Below are 21,562 nucleotides of genomic sequence, written 5' to 3'. Positions count from 1 at the left end.
AAAACACTTTTATTTGTAGCTACACTCTTAACATAATTTTTTTTAGTGTTCTTTGTGAGTTGTCTTAAATATGATTTAAAGATATGTGGCTTATGTTATGGATGGTGTAGAAACTGTATTATAGAGTTTTTGATATGGACATCTGGTTAATATTTGTGCCTAATTAATTCAAGTATTTAATTTATTTCACTATTAATGTTTACTTGACCATATTTAAGATTGAGGTGTATTGGTAAATATAAAATGTAACGTTAAAAATTAACTGCAACATTTAAAAATGGAATATTAAATTACCGAAAAATATAATTTAATAATTTATAATCTCTCAGTATCTAATAGTTAAATTTCTCAGTTATCGAGTAATTATTATTCAATATACGAGTATTTATTATTAATAATGTATCTTTTATATATTTCGATTTGTACCTAACAAATATTGATCTAGGTATAGTTGATTTTAATTTTCTTGGAAAGTTGGGTAGTGTGCAATATATTACAACTGTCAAGAATTTTATAAAATTACTGTCGTTGACCCCAAAATGAAATGTCTGTAAATTCTTGTTTTTCCTTTTTCGCTATAGGTACATTATAAGAATCTTGCGACATAAAAAAATAAAACCATGTATACCGAATACACAATTATCAGGTATTGATGATATTGTTAATCACATGGTAGTTATGCACAAATTGGTATACGAAGAATGTAGTTTATTTATAAGTGATGATTTTAAAGTATTTGTGAAAAAATGTCACTGTTTTACAATTTTTTTTTTTCATTTAAGTACTTCTTTGCATATTTATTCTTATTTTGTCCTATTATCTGTCACATTTCTATTATTTTAAATTGTTTTTTCACTTATATAATTGTTATTTATTGAAAAGAATTATTTTAAAATATATTAAAATTTTAAGATATTTGTTTAATATTGTAACTTATATAAAAATATATTTATGTATAACATAATTATTTCTATTATAAAACGATTATAGCTTATAAAGTTAAGGTGACTAAAGTCTATACAAATTGTTATAAAATTATAGTTTGTTTTTAGTTGAATTCGATTCCACTTAAACCAAGCAATTATATAGTTACAAAATTAAATTGTCTTGTAATTTTTTGAAATTCAGTTTCAGAATAAAAATGATTGGAACTATACAGCTAATAGCTTAAGATTGCTATGTTTTTCGAGATGCTTGTTTATTATATTTTTAAAATGTTTTTGCCAAAAATTTTATTATCACACATTTTACTTTAAAATTCCATATATGTTTTGAATGATTAACATATTAATTATACTGATTAATATATTTTATTTTTTATGAATATTTATTATACCTTCTTCTGTAAGACAATTTTATACGTATCAATCACTAAAGTTTATTTCGTTGTTCATCATTTTCAACAGTAGTTAGGAATTATTCCTCAACCTTTATTTACTTACTAATTATACTTATCTTGTTATCAAACCATTAAGAACTAAGTTATACAATTTAGATAGTTTTGAATGTAAAAAAAAAGATAACTTACAAGAAAAATAAATGTTTTCTTTTAATAAAAAATAAAGACAACTGCAAATATATTATTAAAATGTGTATGTATTCGCGTTGCACATTTAATATCTTGTGCATTTTGATATTGTTCTGAGATATTAAAGCATGGATTTAGCATAGAGTGGGAAGTGATGCAATTGGTAATGGCGTTTTAACTTAAAACAGTAGTCAGCAAAAATAGAATATCGTAAAAATTCGCTCACAGTTCAAACCGAAAACGGATAGTCCCCTCTACCCCGTACGATGCAAATCTTGAACCAAGGTCGATGTTCACTGCCAAACTATAACAGACCGTATACTTCTCTTGAGTATTCTACTGCCTATATTTCTATTGTTTCTGTTTATCAAAAATTTTTTTCTTTGATTATGTGTTGGCAGTGTACATGTACTTATTATTTACAATTATGTATCTTAACAAATTCTAGGAAGCAATTTTATGAAATACTTTTTCATTTACATAATTAAAAAAACCTTATAAATTGTTTCCAATGAGCTCATTCACCTTGATTAATATTTTTTGAAATAAAAATATGAAAATTGCTTTTCAAAAAGTTGATATTTTTCAAATATTATATTATTAAACCTGTGTTTTGTGTGTGTTTGAAATTCTGATACATTATTTGTTGGATTGCAAACAATTCAGTATACCACGGTTTTAAAGGAATCCCTAAAGTGTCTTGTAATTGTTTAGCATATTTTACTCTGTTTATATATTCTTAAATACAAATTACCTCAAAAGCAATGTTGAATTAGATTTATGCGTTAATATAGTTGATAAAGAAATACTTAAATAAAGTGACAACAGCTTCATCATTACATCTTATATTTAAAATTAAATACGTATTCAATTGATGTATTGCAATTTATCTTTCATGTATTAAAAATTATATTTTATTATTTAGTTCTAGTAGACAAATGAGAAATCAAGCTGAAAAACTACGCCGAAGCAAGTTGAATACGTGCATCAACGAACTTTCGCAACTTGTGCCATTGATATCAAATTCCCCTAAAAAAATAGAAAAAACCAGTGTTCTCAGGTTAAGCGCTGCATACCTTCGACTGAGTAGGCGTAAGTTTGCCGATTATTTTACCTTTTTATTAAGTTAGGTTACTAATTAGATATTATTTAACAATTTTCAGTATTAGCTGGATTCAAAAAACAGCGTGAAGAGTTGCCAGCATACGTAAGGGAGATGAATTTATCTGATCTCATATTAGGCGTATGTATTCATATTAATAATATTATTAGTTTATTATCGAAATAAGATTTTTTTTTTAATATTTAAGAATATTGAATTACGCGTCAGAATCGTAATATCATTATATTTTCTTAAGTGGAATGGTATCTATCTTAGGAATAATATGTTAATTTAACCGTATGGTCAAAAATTATGTTGATCTCTCTCCAAAACTTCAAATGGACTGTGTAGGTATATTTCTTGAGTATACATGGAACCAGGACAATTCTTAACATGATATTTATTTGTCAATACTAATAATTAAATAAAATTGTGTATTTTATTATCTGTTTTTACATTTAATTAATTAATGTATTTTGGTTTAATTATTAATTAATTAATCAATAAATTCGTGTTATCCATCATTGATTTTTTAGTCAAGAATTAATATTATCTTTTGAAAATTTGTTAATATAATTTTATATTATTATCTTGTACAGTGCCTGTATATTTTTATCTTAAAAACTACTGTTTACCATTTCACAGTTGTACGTACGTACGTACGTACAACACACATGTAGATAATGCATCTATGATAGTATCTTATATACTAGTTAAAAAGGTAAAATCTTAAGAAAGACAATCTAGGATATTCGTCCTTTATCTCAAACAACGTCTAATACTTGAAAAATAATTACTCTATGCTCTGTATTCCATAATTTTTAATGTATATTTAACGCAAAATAAATGTTCCTATATCAGTGAAATATGATTTAAAATTATTGTAAGCGGTAAATAGTTGTATAGACTGAAAAAAGATCTATTCATTATATTTAATTATATGTCCACTATTCATGTATATATTGTGTAGGCTTAGTTGAACTGTTTTTCATATATATATATTTATACTTAAAGTGACGTAAAAATTTCTTATGTTTTAAAATAAATGTATGGTTTTAAAATGTATAAAAAAAATTTTACGTAATGAAATAAAAAATAATAAATCTTCAAGATTCATTCAAATTATTACTAGTATCCAATCTAAAAATATTATATTGCGCTTTTGGTTTTTGCTTTTTACGTGATTTATTTATTTACATAGTTTTTCACAAATTATTTTTAGGATAAAGATATATTCCTTATGGTTTCATCTGCTGGAAAAATAGTGTTTGTGTCACACACAGTGGAAAACATATTAGGCCATCATCAGGTAAGTTATTTACGCACCATTAATAAGGCATTCATTTTAAAATATTAATTTCTAAATCTCTTAAGCTTAAATCATTTTGTTTGAAAACTAATCATAATCATGTGTTGAACTCTTATTATTGCGTAAAACTACGTATATCACGAATTGTTAAAAATATATTAAATTAAAATTAATTGATACATGTTGTAAATAAACTTATATTATTTTTATGAACTGCAATTTTAACAGACAAATATAAAAATGAGCATTAAGATTTTTACGGTGTTCGATTAATATTAGGTATTTTATTAATATATGTAATATTTGGCTTATAAAATCACATCAAATTTATTCATTCTGAGTTCAACATTTTTTTAAAAATTGTAAAGTTGCCAAAAAAAAAAAAAAAAAGAAAACATAAAAAAAAATATATACAATTTTATGTAGAATTAAGCTTTATAATTTTTGTTTTTTGTTATACTAGGTATGTATTATTTGATATTTATTAAATATATAATTATTCATCTACTGAGTTTTTTCGTTATTTTTTCTTATAACGTAAACAAATTTGTAACTTCCATAAATAATGTAATCTGAGCAGTGTAATGTATAAATAATTATTTACGTTCTGTACCGAACATAGAAAATCAATTAATTCGTATATGAATTTCATTAGGATAAAAATATTGAATTTGGTAAATAATTAAAATTGTAATTATTTAATTTATTTTTATTATATGTATGTACTTGTATTTAAATGTAGGCTATTATTTTTATAAAATATTCGTAATGATGTATTTTCAATGTACCAGATTACATTTAAAAAAAAAAAAATCCCAAAATATTGCCAAAAATAGTCTGCAGTAGTTATTAGAAAATACAAAATATATTGTATTTTTTTAATATTTTTATTAAATTATTTTGTTATACTACTTAACTTCTGTATAAATTCTATTAATAATTGTGTACATATTATGTATAATTTAATAATATTTTCTTGAAAAGGGATAGCTAAAATATTGTAGTGTACAGTAGCAAAATTGTATGATAAGTACTCTAGACCAGAGGTTCCCAAATTTCTTATAGTACGACCCATTTTGGAAATTATTTATGTTCCAAAATAATATCATTGACCTTTTTTTTGCTGTTTTCATAATTTTAAATTGAAAAAAAGTATTATATTTATAAAAATAAGTTTATACTATGTAATTTAATTAGCAAGTATATAATTTTAATGTGAAGGATGTAATTGTTTCCTATTTTTCATAACTGGATTAATATCCACTTTTTTATTTTGATTGCAAAGAACTTGTTGTAAGCTCATCATCAATTCATTTTCTTTTTTAACCGCTGACTCAGATATTATCTCTGTTTCTTCAGTTTTCGCAGAACTTTAAGTCATTGACTTCTTATTTAACCATTTTTCCGTAATAACTGTACAAAAGCTCAAAAAAAATACCAATTTATTGGTGATTTGAGAAATAGTAAAATTTAAACTGCGTGCATGTATCGTATTTAATGTACCGTTTGTTACTGAAAATAATCAATTTATTTGAACGTCATATAGGTAATAATTTGTTTCAAATATAATGCTATATTTTCAATATAATATTAATATAACCGATTGCGTTGTGTTGACACAGTCGAGCATAGACATATAAAGAAATATTAAATATTATGTCTATTGGTCGCAATAAATTTGCAGTTATCACAAACGTAAATAACAGTTAATAATAAAACTAACTAAATAATTAAACATCAACCATAAGTAATAGAAACACATGAAAAACATAACGTGACCCACTAAAAATATAATCGCGACCCACAGTTTCGGAACCTCTGCTCTAGACCTTATATAGTTATCCATGTTTTGTATTAAATTTATTCCAATTTTACCAAAAAAATTCAATATGATTCTCATTACATATATCTATATTTTTATCATTCAAAATCGTTGAGTTATTCTTTGTTAAGATTATATTGTATACAATATAGATATTTCATACTATAGCAAAAAGTCTTAAATCTTTTTCGATAAATAGGATAAATTGTCAAAAAACTAAAAATATCGTTATTAAAATGAGATACTTGAAAGGGAGCTGTTATTTCTTTCGTAATTAATTTATAGAAACTTTCAGCTAAGTGACTCGTAACATTAGTGTTCATAATCTATTTTTCTTTTAAAAACTGAAATCCGTTTTTCTTATTTATAATATGTATAATTTTTTCGATTTTAAATGGTGATATTCATTATTTAAATCCAACGTATGTATCACATTCTGTACACTATTCTAGTGTTGCTATGATTGAGAAATACTTATTTTATATTGTTGTGCGCATTAAATCAATTTGGATTTGTATTAGCAATAAGGGGTAAACCCTTCGCCAGATCATTAAATGTCCACGTTCAATTATCTGCACACATGTATTAGTAACAATTGCATTTACTCTCCTTTTAACTACAAATCGCATACGTGAATTTTCATAGCACAAGCATTCATCATTAATGTATTTCATTATTAATAGAATTATCAATTACTTATTACCACAACCAACAAAAATGGTCTCGAGATCGATTTGTTGTAAAAATGTTATTTTAATAATAGAAGAATCAATAAAATACATCCATTAATATTTTCTCGGAAAGAAGTTGTTTGAGAAAAAAAATACTTGAGAAATATTTAAATAACTATTTACGAAATTATATTACAATAATTGTTTAATGACTTCTGTTAGTATACCTAAATGTACTTGTAGTAATTTATTATTGTCAACAAAATTGATACTAACTATTTTTATTTTTATTGCTATAAACTAGTTTAACTTGATTTTAAAAGTTTTCTCAATATTTATTAAAGTATTCAAATACGTTTACTTGATTATGTAACATGATAGTAATAATATGTTGGTTGTTTTCGTAATGAACACTGCAGTTGTCAATAATCCAAGAATTTTTATCTCGACCATTCGTAGTCTACTAAACCTCCGTTTTTCGTAATTATAATTTGAATGCATTTAAATGCATTACGTATAGGCTACTATTTCTGTATCGATATACTATTACGCGTCAAATATGCCGTTTCATTATTTTACAGTTCATACTAATACCTTTTTTACCTTGATATCATCATAGATGCGTGCGATGCATTATTACAGTATTGATTCGCCTCCCACCTCTCACCGTAGTCATATGCACTGACCAAGGACATCATTCTTTTTATCGTTGTTCAGACGATAAAAATTTATTATTATACGTACAAATTTGGTTACCTGCACTGCATTCAATTTAAAATGTGTTTTAATTTTTTTCGCATCCTTGGAAATTTATTTGAATTTCGACGTCAACACATAGAATTTTTCCAGTGTACAGTGTGTTCGTTTATGTAAATTAACTACAGAATTTAGGCCCATTTGGCCTTCAATGCACTTACATTTTAATATGAAATAGTAATTATTGGTTTTGATGCAATCAGGCACGTAGCTATAAAATTTGTATTATAGGGGGGGGGGGGCAACAATTTTGGACTGTTGTTGAACCAGTAAAAAGACACTATTTGACTCTAGTTACAATTTAATTTTATGTCTACATGAATAGATCCTATAATTAACTTTAAGATAACGTGTTTTACAAATGTAAAATTTAATAAAATAATAATATGCTATATAATAATCATAATAAATTGTATTATCAATAAGTTATCATAATTGTGTAGTATTCAATGTGTATAAACCAAGGGCGACTCAATTTTTTTCTTTAATTCGGGCCCAAAATTTACAAATAAAATTTTTGATAATATTTAAATCAGATGAATCCTTAATATTTGAACACCTATCTATGTTTTGAAAGTTTCACTTTTATTTTATTTGATTTTTCACTAAGTATGGACCAGGGCTTAAATCAAAATAATATATATATATATTGTTTACCGCTATGGGACTTTTAAACGTTATGAGCAATTGAGCGTTTTGCGTTATTTAAATTAGTGTGGAATTTGAAACGTTTTCAAATGTAGTATTTAGCAATCAATACTATGTAAAATAACAATATATATTTTAAATATTATATTATATATATATATATATATATATATATATATTACCTTTTACCCGTGGTTTATTGGTAAATATATTTGTGAGTATACGCACTAAAAAAATATGGATAGTAATCCTAAAATAAATTTTCTTGCTTCGCTCGACAATTGTTTTCTCTCGATATGTTCGAAAAAATGTAATTAATCCTTTGTAACTACACGTTTATAACTTCTATTAAGACTATAAAATATAACACCACAAGATATACATTTGCAGCGCATTATAAATTGCATGATGCAGATTTAAGAACTATGGGGTGAATGTCCACACTCTACTATTTTATTCAATGTTATTCATTACAGTTAACAAAATAAATTTAACACACTGTACACTGTAATTTTCAACAGATAAATATTTCAATCAATTTCATAGTTCATAACAATTTTTTCTAATGAACTATTGAATTATTATTATTTTTTGTTTACGAGTTATTTTAGAAGGGTATATCCGTAAAATAATTTTACATTAGGTGTACTCTAAAAATCTAAAATCTGCTGATGGGTATAAGCCGTATATCAATACACCCCTGCCATTAACAATATTTTCTTTTTTAATTCTTATAACTCATAACTTATAAATAAAGCAATCATATTTGTTGTATAACAATAATAAAATGCACATACCACGTGAAATATGTATTTATTGTCAATTTATAACTTATGTATGGTGTATTACTAAAAATGTTTCATCGGTGTTCACCGAAATTATTTTTGATGAGGCAGGCCATACGGGTTTCGCGCCGACAATATCCGATGTGTTTTAAGAAAGCATATTTATACATTTTAATTGGTAATGCTTATTTATAAATTATTAGTTGATACATTTATTGCGATTTTAAACATCCTATTTATATATATTTTATTTAGATTATCCAGTAATTTAAGTCAATTTTATGAAAATAACGAGGTTTCAATCGTTAAATCATTTTAATCGTTTTCTGTTATGTTATTCCATACTAATTTTAATCGTTTTTCGTTTCTGTTTCATTATCTGTTATCGATTTCAATCGCTTTTTGAATTATACGTATACGTTATACTAATAACGGTATAAAAACGTTTTGGTGTCCTGATATGGAAACTAAGTATCGTTATAAAATGATCCACCTTAAAATAATTTGAAATGTTTATCTCACACACATCACATATGATCGATTCCTTAATACGGATTCAGCCCCCCCCCCCCCGGGCGATCGCCCCTTCGTTCCCCCTAAAATCGCCACTGGTATAAACCAGGGTTGAAACGTATAATACTGTACATTTGAAAACATATTATACTTACGTATAAAAATAAATTCCTTTATAAACAAAAATGCATTTATAATTTAAACATTTTAAATTTAAACACAATAAAACAAGGAAATATAAATTATAAACGAACAATTGTGCTATTAATCTATTGTTATTAATTATCGTTATTTTATCGCTGACGTATTTATAATAAATTCATTGTACTTGTGATATTTGTAATACTTTTTAAATTTTATATTATAAACGAAAAATTAAAGTAGATAAAATAGTTAAATATATTTTTAGGAGTGAATTTCAAAAACAAACCCTATTATACGTTTTGTACGTGTAACATATAAAACGCTTTATACACGTATATTACCAACCCTGGTATATTTAAACATAACATATTTTTGATATTTTTTTCGGGCTCATTTTTTCGGGGGGGGGGGGGGGGGGGGGGGGGGGGGCTCATCTTGGGTACAATTTTTAGTAAATATAATTCTGTGCGATTAATGGATATGAATCAAGATCAATTGACCATGTATTTTACATTATATTCAGGTTTATAATTCAATTGGTTTTTGACAATGTAATTAAGTTATCTTTTTCTTTTCTTTTTTAACCGTGTGTGTTGACATAAGTTGTCTTAAAAAAGAAAAATATCCTCATTATATTGTATCAGTATTTACAATTTACGTCTTACGTCTAACAATACAACTAATGAGGACAACAAAATCTGTGTTTATTTTTTAATTTGATTAAATACATTACAAATTGGAAACTGCCACCATACTAGTCGAAATGGCCAAATATTTATTCTCATCAATGGGAATGCAAGTCAATCCGTTAGAATCCCACGCAGTTAACATTGAAAAAGAAAATCTAACACCAAAATTAGTAACACTACTCGGTTCTTTCACAATTCCATCAATTGAAGACACAGACCGTATTAAATACTTGGGAATAAACTTTTAAAACGAAATCATTTTCGATCAATAACAATTCCTTATAAATCTAGAAAACAATTTCAAAAACCTAGTTACATCATCCCTTTTAAGAGGTGACTAAAAACTCAACAAATGAACCAATACGTCTACTCTAAACTGATTTGCCCATTATTAACAATACTAGCAGATCTTCTACTACAACCTCTTCTCTATTATGTATACATACGCATACGAAAAGTATCATAGAAATATGTGGATTACCAGCGGATATTCCCATTACAGTATTCTATTGTGAACGCAAATATCGTGCTTTAGGTATGCAATTTGTAGACATGAAGTTTGTAATGAGAATAATATAGTCGAAACCTTACCATACATTAAAGGTGCTTATCCTCAGACAAAGTTAATGTGCAACGCAGCACACCATCGCATACGCTCGGCACTAGCCAACCTATTCCGTAGTAAAAACTTTGAAGTCAATGAAGAAATCCACCGTCAGACAACAAATGATATATCATCTAAAACTGCCACATAAATATACTATTGTGGAAGATATGATGAAAGACAGAGGACTCATCCTAGACTCCACAATTTAATTGGAAATAAATTATCCCTTCCAGGACACAACAATGAACAATGAAAAAAGGGTGAATATCTGCCATGCATCTCGACACTTCGAATTCAATACAAGATCAACAGCTGAGAAGTTATAGGTCTATGGTTTGGTAATCGGGGTACTTCATGTCTCATGAAATATTTTTTCTGAACTCACTACAACTCACTACATAACTCGTTTTTAATACTATATAACATAACAAAGTTATACAATATAACAAAGATATGTTTATCAATGTCGAAAGACTCATTAAATATTTTAAAATATCACTTATCTTCATAAAGAATTATCTCGCTGATTATCATTTAAATTCTGTTTTATTTTTATATCGTTTATTGTGTAATTTTTATTTTATAATACAAATCATCTTGTGTATATTTTTTTACTCTATTCATCTTTCGTCATTCAATATTATTATATTTCTTGTTTTTAATTCTGTAATCATTTTACCGAACTATATATATTTATATTGATATTATATGCTGTATCTCGGCAACACGTACGATGGAAATTTCAGAGTTATGATGTATATCAGTGGTCTTAAACACGTCGCGCGCGGGTCCGTTCGATGTGGTCCACAATAAATATTTATTTTTTCAAAAATGTTGACACTCTAATACAAAATAAGAGATGTATCAAGTATCAAGTGTTGCTAGAAAATAAAAAGTTCATTTTTGTCATGATTATAATCAATAAAAGAAATACATTTTGTCTTGATTTATTTTGTTTATTTCAGATTTAATATTAAAATTAATAAAAAAAAAGGTGTTTTTTCCCTTGAGTTTGAAACTATTGATATATTCATGCATGATATGCTATTCCTATTGCATATTATTATTTGAATTGGAAAATTACCTTAATAAAAATTTTCTGAGTTACTAAAATTAGAAAAATTTGTTAAATAAGTAGAACATTGGTGATTTAGAATTCAAATGACAATTTATGCTTAACATTGGAAAACTATGATAGGCTTTATTGTCATAGAATTCTTGATAATGTGTTAAATATTGATTTTAAAATTTACTTTTATCATTATGTTAAAATTTTCAGGAAATTAATCGTTCACGTTTTATAAAATACTATTAAATTAGATACACCTGTAATTCAAAAAATTTAAATCGGTGATAGTATTTCCTTTTGTGGTTTTTAATTGAATTGAAAATTCATTTCAAGGAATTGCCAAAGAAAAAGTACGATTTGTTGTAGCATGCATAAAATTAAGAGGATGAATAGAATTTTGAGATAAATAAATTATAATAATAAATATTAATTATTATAAATAAATAATTCTTATTAATACTAGTTATTTGTCTATTCAACCCAGATTTTAATGTAGACTTAGGTTTAACAATCGAAGTTAAGTTATTGAATGTAGACAATTTGGGTTGTATATACCACATTAAAAACATTTATCATTAAATAAAACCATCCATTTATTCAAATTGTTATTTAACAAAAGTTGATTATATTATTGATACATTATTGATAAAATTAATTATATATGCTATTGTATATATATTAACTTTTTTCCTTAACTAAAATTGATCTTTTTAGTAACTATTGACCCAATATTTTATTGTTTTAATTGCAGACTGATCTCATGGGCCAGTCAATTTTTAAAATTGCTTGTCCAGAAGACTATGAACAGATAAGGGATAATTTAAAGTACCAAGAAAATACCTCATCTGAAGGCAAGTTTAATATTTTTCATTTTCATTCGCATTTATAGTATATAAAATTACTTTTATACTTCATAATAATTAGTGGCAACCGAATTGTGTTAAATTTATTAGCTGGATTATGTGTTTAGTTTGTCTGTTGTGTAAGGCATTGCTTGCTAACATTTTAGTTTTCAAATTTTGAAAAATTTAAATTTAAAATGTTTAACATTTTACAAATAAACTAATGTATACTAATAAATGTAAAAATTAAAAACAAAATGGTATAGTGAATTTAAATTGTAAAATATTACTTATAAGATATATTTGAAACATTTAAGATATTATATATATATTATATTTGTAAAAATAATCAAAAAATATTAACAGCAATTGTTGAATATTGTATATATTCACTAAATAAAAATAATTTTCATTAAATTTCTCCTAGAGTTATATATATTAATTAAAAGTCTCAAAAATAGTATTTTATTAACCATGATACTAGTTGAAAAATAATCTTACAATTAGATTATAGTATTGTATGTATACAATGTTAATTCTCTTAATAATATTGTAAAAATCGAATTGTAATAAAACTTAATTTAATATTTTAGATGGTCTTCAAAGCACAAAGCTAGAAGGTAGTGGTAATAAAATGCAACGTCGATCATTTTATATGCGTTTGATCAAAAAAACTGCATCTCGTACAGACCCTCCAGAGTATAAATTGGTACATGTTATGGGCACATTAATGCAAAATAATGGTACAAAAAGTAATATTTGAATGTATTTAAAAAATATATTTATTTTAAATGTTAACTTTTATAGATTCTTCACTCGGGGGAAATGATTTTGTACTGAATGCCATCATCAGACCATATAATGATTTTCGAGTCACTGAAATCTCATTATTAGAAGCTACCAAAGAAGAATACATTACTAGACATCAAATTGATGGTCGCATTATATATGTTGATCATAGGTAAGAACTTATGCAAATATATCATATACAATTGTTTTAATTTTTCTTGGGATTTAATCCTTGTACTAGACATTTAAACAATCATTTTATATAATATTAGGCAACCAACTTTAAAATTGTATATTCTTTATTTTATCAATTGAACTACAATATTTAAACAAAATATTTCGCCAAAAAAATTTTTTAAAAATTCTGTAGAAAAACTTATGCCCTATAATATAATGTTCTTTTATATTAGCATTGGTAGATTTTGACTGACTGTAGCCATTATTTAATTGCTATCATCTGAAAATTTGACAAATAATTTTATTATTTTAGTCTTGGCTATATATATATATATATATATAAGGCAAGAATTAAAAATGTACTTATGTCTATAATGAAAAAGGATTCCTACTACATAATATTGTGTTATGAATAACCTACTTTGCTTTTATTGCCATTTATATTCTACTTACAATCTACTTCTAAATACTAGTAATTTATATAAATTGAATACTCAGACTGTAATCTTTTATCTATTATATTTACATGATTATAATATATATTATGTATAATAATATATTTTAATATATTTATAGAATATCTATTGTATCTGGATTTATGCCTCAAGAAGTTTGTGGAAAATTAGCATTCATGTATATGCACAAAGATGATGTCCGTTGGGTGATGATTGCCTTGAGACAAAGTATGTTTTATTTATATAATAAACAATATCATACATTATCAATATAATTTTTCATCTATTTATTTTATATTTTTATATTTTCAGTGTATTATAAAGGTCAAAGTTTTGGTTCTAGTTGTTATAGATTATTGTCAAAAAATGGTGACTTTGTATACATGAAAACACATGGTTACTTGGAACTGAATATAAATGATGAAACAATTGCATCATTTATTTGTATTAATACTCGGGTGAGTACAGAGGAAGGAGAGAAAGAAATAATTAAAATGAGAGAAAGATTTACACCATTGATAAGTAAACCAGAACCTGGAATCGCTGCAATTACTAATAATCAATATGTAAGTTAATTAATAAATATTATAAGCCTGAGTGAGACCATTTTGTAATAATTTTTATTATAGATGGCCAAAGATTCAACTACATCATTAAAAAACGCTAGTACTGAAGATCCTTCAACATTAAATAAAGCTGTACAACAAATGTATACTAATATTCCAGCTCCTGCATTAGACAGTGTTAAAGAAAGTGCACAAAATCCTTTGCCAGACAGCCAATATATTAAGGTTGTACTTTTATCGAAATCCATGCCTCCAGTTCAAACTGATTCCAACACACCTAAAATTGATAAACGATCATCTATGTCACCTCAACCAAATATTAAGCCACTTATTCAAGATCGTCCTACTGTACTTCAAATCGCACCTCATGCTCCTCGATTACCAGTTGTTATAGATCAAAAATCTTCTGAAAAAACAATAGAGAAAGATACAGAATATTTCAAGCAAAGAGGTGGTGTATTAGTTAATAACAAACGACAAAATGAGTATCAGTTAATACCAGATCACTTACCTAAGACACCAAAAATAGAAACCCAAATTGATTCACCAACTTGTAGTCAGTATAGTCATCAAATGGATGGTTCTCAGTCCGACAACCAACTAAGCACTGATGGTTATGGTTCTTTGGAAGACTTTTCTAGCTTTCAAAGTACTCCTATCCAATTAGGTATGCACTGTATTGACGAGCAGGATACTGATTTAGGTAACCTCGATAACTTATTTAAAAAATAAATAGTAAATGTTATTCTAATATATTATTATTTTTATAGATTCTTTTAATGATGTAAATATTACCGGATTTGACAATTTTTCAGTAAGTTTATTGAATCATTTTTATAATGCAATTAGTTTTTATTCTGAATAAAGCAAAAATATAATAATTAAAAACAAATACTTTCTGGTATAGAATTGGATCAAAATACTCTTTATTATAATTTTGGAAATTGTTCCACAAAGGAACTAAATTGAAACAGATAAATTTACAAAGATATTTTTAAAAAACTTATATTTTCCTTTTCGAAGTTCAACATTTTATTCGAATTGTTGAGTAGTTCGAAAAAACGAGAGAGCAAAAAATAAATATTTGAATCACTGAGTTAAGAGAAAAATTTTATTTTTATTATTGTACATAATTATTAATTATTTCAGCAAATTAGGTGGTATAAATTATTTATTGTTTTTAAAATAAAATTGTTAACTATATAAAAATTATACTATGTAAATTAAATTATTATTATAAAAAATTATTATTTTTTGAAGAAATCTGTAATGGTTTTCTGCTTCATTTGATGCACTAATCACAGAACTTTACAACTGACCAAACGAAACTCAAATAAAACTAAATGTGACTGTAAATAATAAAATAAGATTAAAAAGTATTTATTGAATGTATGTTGAACAAATATTCTTTGTTACATAAATACAATGTACAGAAATAACTGAAATTTAATGATTTATTCTGTAATTATATTTTAATAAATCAATTTTGAAGCATACTTCTTATTTAAAATAATTTCTCTATTGCTTCTTAGTCTAGTCTTCTTACAATAAAAAGTATCCAATTTTTAATTTATTTAACTATGAAACATAATTGTTATACAATTAAAATTTGTTTTTATGTTCATTGAAACTTAAAATAAATTTGATGTTCATAGAAATTTATATATATTTTTAAAAAATTCAAAATCACAATTTTTTTATTTTACTATCGATATTAAGATAAGCCATAAAAGTAAATAAAAATTATATATCAACTTATACCTAATTAGTTATAAATATAAGATTATATTAAACTGATAACTTAAGTTTTGTTATATATATTTATTAAAGTATAAATAAAATTATGAAGTAAAAAAATAATTAAATTGAAAATAATGAAAAATAATTAATTTTTCAATTTGTATATATTTTGGATGGTTTTTATAATTTGATTCACTATTTAAAATTAATTAAAATTTATATAGATAAATATAAATTATATATATAAATTGTTTATCTTTATCATAACTGATACATTTTTTTTTAATTTCGAAATACTTGAATATGTTGTATTTTCTTCTTTTTCTTAGAAAACATTGGAAGACCAATCGGATTTGATTGATCCATCAATGGACCCTTTGTTTTTGACACCTGAGAGTTTTAATTCATTTGATAATGGTACGAATACATTTTTTTTTTTATACAATGTGCATAATTCTTATAAATATGCTTCTATTTGATTTTAGGTGTTTATATGGAAGGAAACTCAACTGATATCATTCCTGATCCTGTAAGTTTCGAGATTTTGTTATAATATAATATTTACAATTTAATTATCTAGTGTACACCATATATTATGACAAATAAATTTGTTTTTAATAATTAGATAATGCATGTACTACAACATGATGGATGTTCACAAAGCGAATTGCTTAAAAAAAATCAAATCACACTTAAAAGTAAGATGGACCAACAACATGGTCAGCTCAAAGAAATTCAAAAAGGATTAAATTCACTTTCTTCAAATGCTGATACTCATTACATTGCTAAAAATTTTACCAATTTAAAAGTATTTATTTTTTTCTGGTCTCATTACAACTTAACATGTTTTATATTTAGTTTTTACTTCATAATTTTTTTTTAGGCTGTGCATGAAAAACAAAATCAGTATCTCCGTACACTACAAGAAGTACATAAAAACATCGGTGTGTGACGATGAGTTTTTATATACTATAATTTATATAATCTTTAGCTTTATAACTTTGTGTAAGTATACAGTTTACACGAGTATAAATTATTTTTAACGTTTAGATTTTCTGTATTATTTTTTTTCGTACTGTGTAAATGTAATCACTAAATATTATAATTGAGATACAATGTGCTTACAGTGGTTTATTAATTTCTTTGAAATTTTAGAATTGATATTTATGTAGGATAACGTTTTCTTATCACCTTTTTCATATGAACTATTCATCTAAAATAATAAATGTCTTAAGTATTGATAATAATCTTAGTTTTATTAAATTCTTATTAACATTATTTTAATTCTAGGCATTTAATCAGGTGATAATTATTATAAAACTTATAATTTGGGTGCATATAAAATATCAAAGATGTGAAAATGATGAAATATATGAAAATAATCTGTATTCAAATTAAAATTTTCCATTTACTAATTATATATTATTGTTTGTTTTGAAAATGTTTGTAAAATTCAAATTTTGTGCTAGGGAGGGATGCTTAAACTATTTAAAAACATTTTCTGAAAATAAACCAAAAATTTAAAAGAGCCAAATTCACCTTCTTATTCTATTGGTGCATTTTCATTTATTATGTATTTTAGTTTGAAAATAGCTCAAATAATTCTATATTATCTTATATAAACTAAAGGGGTATGAATTTTATAATTGTCAATTCCAACCTTCCAATACAATACAGTCCTGTAAAATCTTAAACATGAACTTAACTATAGCAACTTTATCCTTAATAAATTAATATAATATTTAAAGTCATAAATTGTCACAAAGTAATTACGACTTATGATGGTAGAATATATAGCTTATATTTAGCTAAGTATATTTTATATATCCTCAAGGTTAATTCAGTTGTTAATTAAAATAAGCGATCTCCAAAAGCAATTTTTAAATATTAAGACTTAAGTTTTACTGATATTCATACATTTTTACAGTAACCATATACATGGTAATAACCAAAGCTTAATTTTAATTTTTTGACATTTTTATTTTTTCAGTTGTTAATGTTTTGATGTTCAAATGATACTCTTTTCTAGAGTAATGAAAATAATGTACGGTAAAATTTGAATGGTTTAATTTATTTTCATTAATGAGTACATTTACACATAAAATACAATTGCAAATTAACTTCTGTATTTGTTAATTTATATCTCTATATATTTTTTTACCAGACTTAAATTTGTTTAATGTCATATACTTATCTCCTAAGTTATCAATTTGTTTTAATTATTATTACTATAATTATTTTTTACTATTACCTAGTGTTCGTATAACATTTGTGTAGTTTTAAAGATTCTTTTTTTTTTTTACTTTAAATTTTGTTTCTTTTTTACAGCAGATGCTCAAAGAATTCAATAGTGACTGACTTGTGTTCATTTAATTATTTTCTTTTCTTTTTGTAATATTTTAGTAATATCAATTATATTTGAGTGTATATTTTTATTAACTTCTTAAAAAGTAATACATCTAAATCAAAATGTGTTTCTGAAGAATCATGCAGTTAACAGCCTGTGACATTTTATAATATAATATTTTTAATCTAATTATTTAGTTTTCTCAAGTTTCCAAATTATCAATATTAAATAATATTTAAATTTATATTACCATTATATCATCTTTTTTCATAAAATATATAATTTATTTAGTTTATAAACGCTTAAAATACATAATGTAACAGACTATTTTATAACCTAAATATTTTGATAATAATAATATATATTTAATATTCTATAAATTATTATAAATTTCCCCCTTTTATATTAAATATTTGAATACAATAATTCATCAATTAATAATTGATGTCCAATGATTTATATATTTTATAATTTTTTTTATTATTATTATTATAATTATTTGTTTATTATTATTATTATTATTTTTATGTAAAGACTGAAAAGCAAAACATTAAATGTCATAATATTTGTTTATGTGTCAAAATGTAATTTTTAAATGATACTGTTTTCTATATTGCTTCTATACATATTATGTTATGTCAAGATATTTAATATCAAATACATTCTATATATTATAATATGTATATTGATTGTTGCATTTGTTATTATTCATAACAAAAACTTTTTATTCTTTTTTCCTCTAAGTACTCATGCTATGTATTAGTATTTCTACTTCATAATTTCTTTTTACTTCCTTACAAATTTTTCTTTATGATTTTCTATTGAGATTTATAATAAATTGTATATGATTATTATTACGACTAATTTAAACTTCAAGTTTTGCACTGTATTATAATTTTGAAAAAAAAAAAAAAAACAAATACTATCGTTTTTATTAATTTAATGTCTTAGTGAACTTCTCACAAAATAATCTGGTTCACATAAACTTTATGAAGTAAGCAGAGCATATGCACACACACTCAAACGACAAACATTTACAAACAATTTTAAACTTTTCATTAAGTAACATAATCGTATCTCATTAAAACAAATTTATAATTATAAAAATAAATAAATATATATTTTTGTATATATTTGGTATTTGAACGGGTGGCAAATTGAAAGGGGTGGTTGGGTAAACTAATTCTATGAAGTAACAGTTTCAAATTCATTTGGCGCCACTGTATACGGCTATCCTCCTTCAATGATCTGCAATTTTCATTCCATAATACACCAGGAAAATGTATCATGTATATTTCAAATTGATTTTAACATTGTCATGAAAAAAAAACTATTAAAATCGTTAATATTATCAGTGCAAGAAAGTTTAACCACAAAACAGTTTTTGTCTTCAAGTATCTCTAAAAAGTGTACATTTTAAAAAGTTTTGTTGTCAAGTATTGTTGAACTATTGATATTTTCATCCGGTTTTGTTGATTTAAATTTTCGCTGAATTCTATACCGATTTTTGTAGTTAAAAATTGTGGCCATATTAAAATTTTTAACACTAGTAGATTTTACAGATCGCGGACGAATTTTGTATCTCGCCACAGTATACACTAAATGATAAACCGACGGGTAAAAATATACTTGCCCGTATAATACACACCTAAATCAAATAACATTAACGAGAACGCCGATCACATAGACATAAAATAAGCATTTTTATGTGCTTTTTATGCATATTTCTCAATTTTTGTTGGATTTTTAATATTTTCTAAAAAAAATTTTGGTTTCTTCTAATTCCTATGGTTTTATTATTTTATTTTCGTGTATAAAAAATATTAGTGAAATATAGTTTCAATACGCTTCATTTAATCAATAATCAATATGGTACAATATAACTAGAGCGCGAATTTGTATGAGCTTAAAATTATCGAATATGCCATATAATATGCAGTAAAAATCATGAAAATATGCAGTCAAAATTATGAAAATATGCAAAAAATATGCAAGAATTTTTTATTTATTTAAAATTTATAATTCAACTTATAAAATTTAATTACTTAAATACTTAATACAAAAAAATTTAGGGAATTTCCTGAACTTAATTTATTTTTAAAATTTTATTTATTATTAAAATAAATTATCACATGCATTTCATATTTATCTTCTGTGAAGCTATGTCGTTTATCGGTTAACATATTTTTAAAGACTGAAAACGAACCTTCGATGTAAACCGAAGTTATTGGGGCATATTTGAAGCAAGTGGTATGTCGATAATCGACTGACACAGCAAGAGCGATTAAGTTTACGTCGTTATCGATTATTTATTTTATAACTAAATATATATATATATATAAATTATTATTTAGTGACAATGAAATTTATTTTTAAATTTTCACTTCAATATGCAATAAATTTTGAATTTTGCCAAAATATGCAAAAAAAAATGTCATCATTAGCTTCGAATTATGATGATTCGTGGAGATAACTGACAAAAATCCAAAAATATTGAAAGGAAAAAAATATGCAATTGCATAGAAATCCGCGCTCTAGTTATAATTATCTGTGAGTGTAGTGTTATAATGTTCTATAAAAATGTATTCCAAAAACAACTTGTATTTAACTTGAATTAAAGGGGAAAATGACATGGTATAGTCAGTGCAGTTTGTAAGAGTTTATAAAAATTTGGAAAAATATTGTTCACATATAGGTATTATAGGTATTTTGTTACGCGTCCGTACCGTTGTAGCCACGTGACCATGTTGCAGTACAGCGTTATGTTGAATAACGCTTAATAATTAATAATATTTTATTTTAGCTAAAGTCTCAAAGGCCATACTACTAAATATAAACATTGGTACCTGTTCCTGCCCTCCGGTGCTTCTTCCCATATGATATCAGATTCTATCTTTTTAACGTATTTCTTTCCGTCCTAGTTCAGGTCTACCTTACGGTATTTTTCCTATCGAGTCTTCCTTAATCAACCACTTGGCTAACGTTCCCTGTTCGCGCCATGCA

The 21,562-nt window shown here is 24.7% G+C and overlaps 1 protein-coding gene across 9 annotated transcripts in view; it reads left to right on the top strand.

The window, feature by feature from the left end:
• LOC112682305 (circadian locomoter output cycles protein kaput-like) overlaps positions 1-18,739 on the top strand; it is a 47,368-nt gene extending 28,629 nt beyond the window's left edge. For 2 of the 9 annotated variants that reach the window (XR_003148501.1, XR_003148499.1), the window contains 15 exons: positions 2,454-2,620; positions 2,692-2,771; positions 3,853-3,939; positions 12,395-12,494; positions 13,079-13,237; positions 13,293-13,446; positions 14,028-14,134; positions 14,219-14,472; positions 14,536-15,175; positions 15,243-15,286; positions 16,542-16,629; positions 16,698-16,741; positions 16,838-17,020; positions 17,096-17,217; positions 18,203-18,291. Coding sequence is in view for 6 of the 9 variants with exons in the window: in XM_025552843.1 (XP_025408628.1) it covers positions 2,454-2,620; positions 2,692-2,771; positions 3,853-3,939; positions 12,395-12,494; positions 13,079-13,237; positions 13,293-13,446; positions 14,028-14,134; positions 14,219-14,472; positions 14,536-15,175; positions 15,243-15,286; positions 16,542-16,629; positions 16,698-16,741; positions 16,838-17,020; positions 17,096-17,156; positions 18,203-18,228 (2,194 nt within the window). In the remaining 3 variants the exon portion in view is untranslated. Of the gene's footprint in view, positions 1-2,453; positions 2,621-2,691; positions 2,772-3,852; positions 3,940-12,394; positions 12,495-13,078; positions 13,238-13,292; positions 13,447-14,027; positions 14,135-14,218; positions 14,473-14,535; positions 15,176-15,242; positions 15,287-16,541; positions 16,630-16,697; positions 16,742-16,837; positions 17,021-17,095; positions 17,218-18,202; positions 18,319-18,540 lie in introns of those variants that run through there. The other 7 variants (XR_003148500.1, XM_025552845.1, XM_025552844.1 and 4 more) reach the window with 7 other exon arrangements.
• The last annotated feature ends 2,823 nt before the right edge of the window (positions 18,740-21,562 follow it).

The sequence above is a fragment of the Sipha flava genome, unplaced genomic scaffold (assembly GCF_003268045.1).
Source record: "Sipha flava isolate LNK unplaced genomic scaffold, YSA_version1 202_pilon_pilon, whole genome shotgun sequence".
Taxonomy (NCBI): domain Eukaryota; kingdom Metazoa; phylum Arthropoda; class Insecta; order Hemiptera; family Aphididae; genus Sipha; species Sipha flava.
The sequence above is the reverse complement of the archived record's forward strand: the minus strand, read 5'-3'. Positions and strand labels throughout refer to the sequence as shown.